The sequence below is a fragment of the Sturnus vulgaris genome, chromosome 11 (genome assembly GCF_052056855.1).
Source record: "Sturnus vulgaris isolate bStuVul1 chromosome 11, bStuVul1.hap1, whole genome shotgun sequence".
NCBI lineage: Eukaryota > Metazoa > Chordata > Aves > Passeriformes > Sturnidae > Sturnus > Sturnus vulgaris.
In genome coordinates, this window is record NC_142253.1 from 6,684,176 (window position 1) to 6,690,175 (window position 6,000).

The 6,000-nt window shown below is 48.2% G+C and overlaps 1 protein-coding gene across 3 annotated transcripts in view; it reads left to right on the forward strand.

Moving 5' to 3' along the window:
* The window catches only part of PRICKLE2 (prickle planar cell polarity protein 2), a 101,926-nt gene extending 97,454 nt beyond the window's left edge, over positions 1-4,472 (forward strand). For all 3 annotated transcript variants that reach the window (XM_014873113.2, XM_088171295.1, XM_014873105.2), the window contains exon 8: positions 1,763-4,472. In XM_014873113.2, coding sequence (XP_014728599.1) covers positions 1,763-2,631 — 869 coding nt within the window. In that variant the 3' untranslated portion in view covers positions 2,632-4,472. The remainder of the gene's footprint in view (positions 1-1,762) is intronic.
* Positions 4,473-6,000: the final 1,528 nt, after the last annotated feature.

Consider the following 6,000-nt stretch of genomic DNA (forward strand, 5'->3'; position numbering starts at 1 on the left):
GTGTCAGTGGGCAGGTCTTCAAAGGGGACAGGAAGCCCATCCAGGGCTTTTTCCAAAAGGCAGTGGGTGGGGTTGGGCTTGCTCACTCAAAGTCAGTGTGACTTAGGGAGGACGAAAGAAAGCATGAAGTTGACTTGAAAAGTGTGTCCTTTTCAAAAAAATCCATGGCTTTTCTTTCTTTTAACCCAGCCTCTCCCTCTTCACCTTCACTCTACCTTCCTCTGTAATAATGAATTTCGAAAAGATCTCCATTAACAGCAGAAAAGCAAAGAAGCTGGGACTCAGGGAGCAACACCAAACCATGTGAGGGCCAGTAGTAGGTAAAGCCCTCCCTGATACCACTGAGAGCAGGGTTTGGAAAACTTCGCACAGCTTTGTAGGATCTGTTGATCTTTTCAAGGCTGAGCCCAAGGAAACCCTTAAGCAGCTCATGAGTGGGGTTAGTGACAGCAACCCTTGTTCTTGCTCCGGTTTAGCAGCAGCAGCCAATGCAAAAGGAGCTGAGCTCTTGATGAAATGCAAGCAGCTTTTGTTAAGGGAAAAAGGGCTTTATTCTTGAATTGTGGGCTGGGTTGTTATTTTTTATAATTAATTTACAAAGTCATAAATTGTTGGCAATTGCATAAAGGCTGTGCGTCATGTTGGAAATTCTGCTGACGGTGCACAGTTCTGTGCATTGGGTCTGCACCGGAATGTTGTCGGAGAGGGATGGGGAGAAGGGTGCCAAAGCAAACATTCCGCATTTGGTTTGGGATGGAACGAATTTCCTTTGAAATAACTTGCGAAACATCTTGTCCTGAGCTTGCAATGCAACCACTGACTGCTGCCAGTTGTCAAGCCAACGGGGAGATAGTCAGAAAATAGTTAGGAACGCCCATAAAACAAGCCAAGGAATAGGGCACCGTGGGGTTGAGTTTCTTGTTGACAGGCAGGTGCTGAGCAGACACCCCACTTCTTCCCTGCTGCCAGGTGAAGGCTTCCTGGGCTGAAGGAAAGCACCTTGCAGGAGCTCAAGGCTCGTTGACACATTGGAGAGATCTAACGGGTCACCTTCCCAAGCAGGGCAGCCCATCAAGGTGGAGCTCACATTTCTGGCTCCTGCCATTGCACATCTCCCTGGATATCTGCAGGAATAGTCTTACCCTCCCACTGTCCTGCTGCTCACTGGGAGCTCCAGCAGACCCTCTGGTGCTTGGGTATTTCCTTGCTTCCTGGGAAACCCAACTGTAACTTTGGTCTCTCCTCGGGTGTCGTTCAGGGGACCTGTGAGGTGCCGCATAGTGACAACCCTGAATTAAGTCAGCAGCCCCGTTTTCATCTGCCACTGACATTGTTTAGTCCTCCAAAATGTGCTGTCATTGCAGAAGGTGTGAGTGCTGGATCATGGCACCCTAGTTAGCTCGGCATGCGGGAGGCCTGAGGTTACCTCTGACGCATGATTTCTCCCTGGCATCGTTGGTTATTCCTATCAAGTCGCAGACAGTGTAGACATATGGGAAAGGAAGTCGTGAAAAGCAGCTTGGAGTCCAACTCAAAACACCTTAAATTGGTGTGATTTCCCCAAAGGAAGAACTGCCTGCTCTTTAAAGAAAAATAAAAATCCTCCTCTTAAAAAGGGCTCTTCAGGACAGGATCGATACCACTGAGTTACTTTTTAAAGCAAAAGTTTTGGGCCAAAGCCAGCCTCCACCCTGCATCTCCGCTGACAGAAAATTCTCTTTCTTAACTCCTTTTTTTTTCCCTTTGCCCTTTTCCTGCAAAGGCCTCTCAGCAGACGGTGGAGCCAAGCGCCAGGAGCACCTCTCCAGGTTCTCCATGCCTGACCTGAGCAAAGACTCGGGCATGAATGTCTCCGAGAAGATGAGCAACATGGGCACCCTGAACTCCTCCATGCAGTTCCGCAGCGCCGAGTCGGTGCGCAGCCTGCTGTCGGCGCAGCAGTACCAGGACATGGAGCCCACCCTGCACGACCTCGCCAGCCCCCTGGGCTACCAAGAGCGGCCATCGCACGGGCGGATGCACCAGAGCTTCGACTACGGCAGCGGGGTGCCCGGGGGCAAGCTGGGGGCGCAGGAGATCCCGAGGCACACCCCCATGAGCGAGCGCACACGCCGCAGAACCGTGCTGCGGGACGAGGAGCGGCACTACCGCCCGCACCGGCCCCGGCGCTCCCGGCGCTCCCGCTCGGACAACGCCCTGCACCTGGCCAGCGAGCAGTGCTACCGCCTGAAGGAGAGACCCTCGCTCCGAGCCAGGGACGACTACGACCCCTTCATGCACCAGAGGAGCTGCAGGGAGACCATGGAGCAGGGTCCCTGCAGGGATGTCTACGGCCACTGTCCACGGACGGTGTCGGATCTTGCCTTGCAGAACCACTTGGGTGAGAGATGGGGGCCCTACTTTGCCGAATACGACTGGTGCTCCACCTGCTCCTCCTCCTCGGAGTCTGACAACGAGGGCTATTTCCTCGGGGAGCCCATTCCGCAGCCTGCCCGCCTCCGGTACGTGACCAGCGAGGAGCTGCTGCACAAGTACGGCTCGTACAGCATGCCCAAGTCCTCCACCGTGGGGGCCAGGGGACAGTTGCACAGCCGGAAAAGACAGAAGAGCAAGAACTGTATCATATCCTAATGGCATCCTTGCCAGGCACCTTGGGAGAATGTAAATTAACTCACGATCTTGCACTGTTTTAGATCATGTAAGTGCTTTTATTTGTAACAAAAGAAAGGCCCGAAGAATAGGGATTTGGAAGAAGGTTGTAGACCGGCTTCTATAAATAGTCATAATCCTGGGCACAGTGAATATATTTTGCACATCTTACTTTGGAGATAAAAATTTTAAAAGTTCACTTTAGCCTGTAATATTTACCCAGTAGTTTCTCTTCCTTCTCCCAGATACTGCCACCCCCTTGAGCTCTGTTTGTCCGCACGTTTTGGTTGCCACTGTTGACTCTCAGCATCAGTTTTTGCTGGTAGCTTTTGCTTTCCACCACATTTTTGTTTTCCATTACCCATGTTGGTAGGTGATTTGTCTCTTGGACAGTGTGGGAGCCTAAGTTATTTCCATGATTGTTGTAAATGCGATGTAAATGAGAGTTTGGAGAAAATATTTTTGTATTTTGTAATATCAGAGGAATTTCTATATCTTAGGAGTCACTGGGAAAATGCATGCACGTTCAGAATTGTTTTCAGTCAGAGCTAACCAAACAGTACTTTGCATCCCCCTTTCCATTTCATCATCAAATTCCTTAAGTTTATCAGTGAGAGTCTGAGTTTTCATTGGTTTTGAGGGTTTTTTTTGTTTTAACCCTTTTTTTCTGTTCATTTGTTTTGATCCTGGTCAATAAACAGAATGTTTTTTGACTCATTAAATCTTGACAAGCCTCAGTGGCATTTTGAAGCCTGTGACTTGCAGGCTTCTCCTTCAGTCAGATACAGGAACCCCTGACAGCTGCAAAAGGGACCTTTTCTTTAATTATAATTATAATTATTATTATTATTAAATAGAAAAGACCAGAACTACCAAATGTCTGCAACATTGTAAATTACCAAAGCTGGAGAAGGAATTTCACACCTCTGTAGAGAACGCTGAAGTTACTAAACATTGAACTATTATTTGGAGTAAATAAAGTGTAAATGGTGCAATTGTGTGATGTCAGCATGACGTTGTTTTGAATATAGACTTGTCTTATGGTGCTCTAGTCTCCTGGGTTATGTTAACTGCTGTTCATTACCAAGTGGAAGTCTCAGTATTGCCTCCTGCCTAAGATGTAAGAGAACACCTGCAAACTGCTCCCCATGGGCCCCTCCTGCCCGGCAAGATGCCCTCGCCCCTCTGGGGCTGTTTGTGGCCAGGGTTTGTCCCCTGGAGGGGACAGCCCCTTGCCATGGCAGAGGGCCCCTGCATAGGGCTCGGCTGTGTTGTATTCTGGTGGATGTGAGTTTGTTCTCTGTGTGCTTTAATCCATTGGGGTTCTGCCATCCCAGCGTGTCCCAGCTGTGAGCCAAGGCCACGTTGTCCCAGTGCTTCCCAGAAAGGAGCACGTTTGCAAAAGGGGCTCTTGGCACCCAAAGCACCTGTGGGGGTTAAGTTCAGGCTGGGCTTTGAGCCACAGGAGGACTGGGAGCTGCATTGCCCTCGCCCCATGTGCTGCTGGCAACTCAGGGTGTCCCTGCACCTTGAGGCCAGCCCCTCCCTGCACCCTGGGAATGTGGATCCCACTGCAGGGATGGCACTGGCAGCCCTGGGCACACACAGGGACACCCCCATGCCTACTCAAAGCAGCAGATGCAGAAAAATCTGGAAGATGGATGTCTCCATACCACAGACTATTGCTAGGAATTTTTTTGTTGTTTGTAAAGGACAATGTGATAATTATTATTCCTTTAAAAAGAAAAAAAAAGAAATGATACTTAAATATATTTAAAAAAATGTTTTTTTCCAGTTGGAATAAATGGAAATATTCATCCAAAGGGAAGAGTCTCGTGTATGTTTTTTGCTCTTAAGGAGTGTTGGCTAATTGTGAGTAGAAAACTTGATTTTTACTGAGCTGGTCTTGCAATAAAAACACAAGGATTAGCTCAGCTCCATCGTTGACATGATTTTGAGGGCAGGGAAGACTGGTGGAGGAGCATCTCCTGCACACCACACATTCCCCAGGCTTGGTGACCTGGTGTGGTAACACCTGGACCCGTTATTTATTGTTAAAAAAGCCACATCATAGATTTATTAAGGTTGGAAAAAACATTCAAATCATTGAGCAAGAACAACCCAACACCAGCATGTTCACCACTAAAGAATATTCCCAAGAATATTCACACAGCTTTTGAACATTTCCAGGTTGTATTGAAATCTTCACCTGGTAAAGGCAGCACAGCTCAGCTGAAATCCCTGCTAGGCCTGTGGCATACTGGGGGAGACTATCAACCTGTAATGTCTAAATAACAGCCTTTTCTTAGAAGTTCACAGATTTTTCTATGTTTTCCAAAACAGACCTGCTAAGCTGGATGGGGGTATTGCTTACAGCTACAAATATGACACTGTAACTACAGGTTATTAAATAATTGGAATTTAATATGTACCATTTAATTCATTGTCAGTGATTAAAAGCACGACAAATGCCTGTCAGATCCAGTACAGCTGAGCTGCTCTTGTGCAGCAGGAGCTTGGATTGCTCAGCAAATGATAAAAAACTAATCCCCAGCCTTTCCCCTTCCCCTGCTTGCTCTCCCCAGGGGTGACAGAACAAGTTTAGAGACTCCTTGCAGCAGAATTGCAGCACTCTGCACATGCAATTTCTCTACTAAAATCCCAGGCACAGTACTTCTGTTCACACGATGGTTTTGCTGCTGGAAGCAACGCTTCAAAATTTGGTTCTCACTGCAGAGCATCTCTGCATCCCTGCAATGCACCCTGGTTTTAATGCAGTGCTGGAATTGGAACAGATGGGCGACAAACAGGGGAGAAAAGAGTCTCTGGGGTGATGCTCCCCTCTCATGGACCCTTCACCAGCACCACAGAAAGGTGTCAGATCACTTTTTCTAGGAAAGTCAAGAGTTGGTACAAAATTTCAACAATAAATGCAGCTTCCAAACCCTTTTGGTTTTTCGTATGGGCTCCAGAAGTCCAGTATACTTTGAGGCACATGATTAAAAAATAAATAAGAAGTGATTTTTTTTAGCCCAGCTGGAGTATGATTAACCATTTCTGACAAACCCACTGAGCTTGAGGGATGGAGCTACAAGTCTGTAAAATCTTGCTCCATTGCCATCTGGCCCTGCTGATTCCCCTCTCTGTGCCCACTGCACTCGGAAGCGGGGCACACGTGCTGACGTTTGCTTTTGCCTCTCCAGAACTGAGTGAAGGTGACACCACCTAAAGCTTGGGGTGGGTGTCAGTGGCTTCCAGGTTCCCTGGGTCACCTGCAGTTCCCCTGGTTTGGCCAAGCAGGAGGCTTTTTGCTGGGCTCCTCTAGACAGCTGTGCTGCCAGAGCCAGCCTG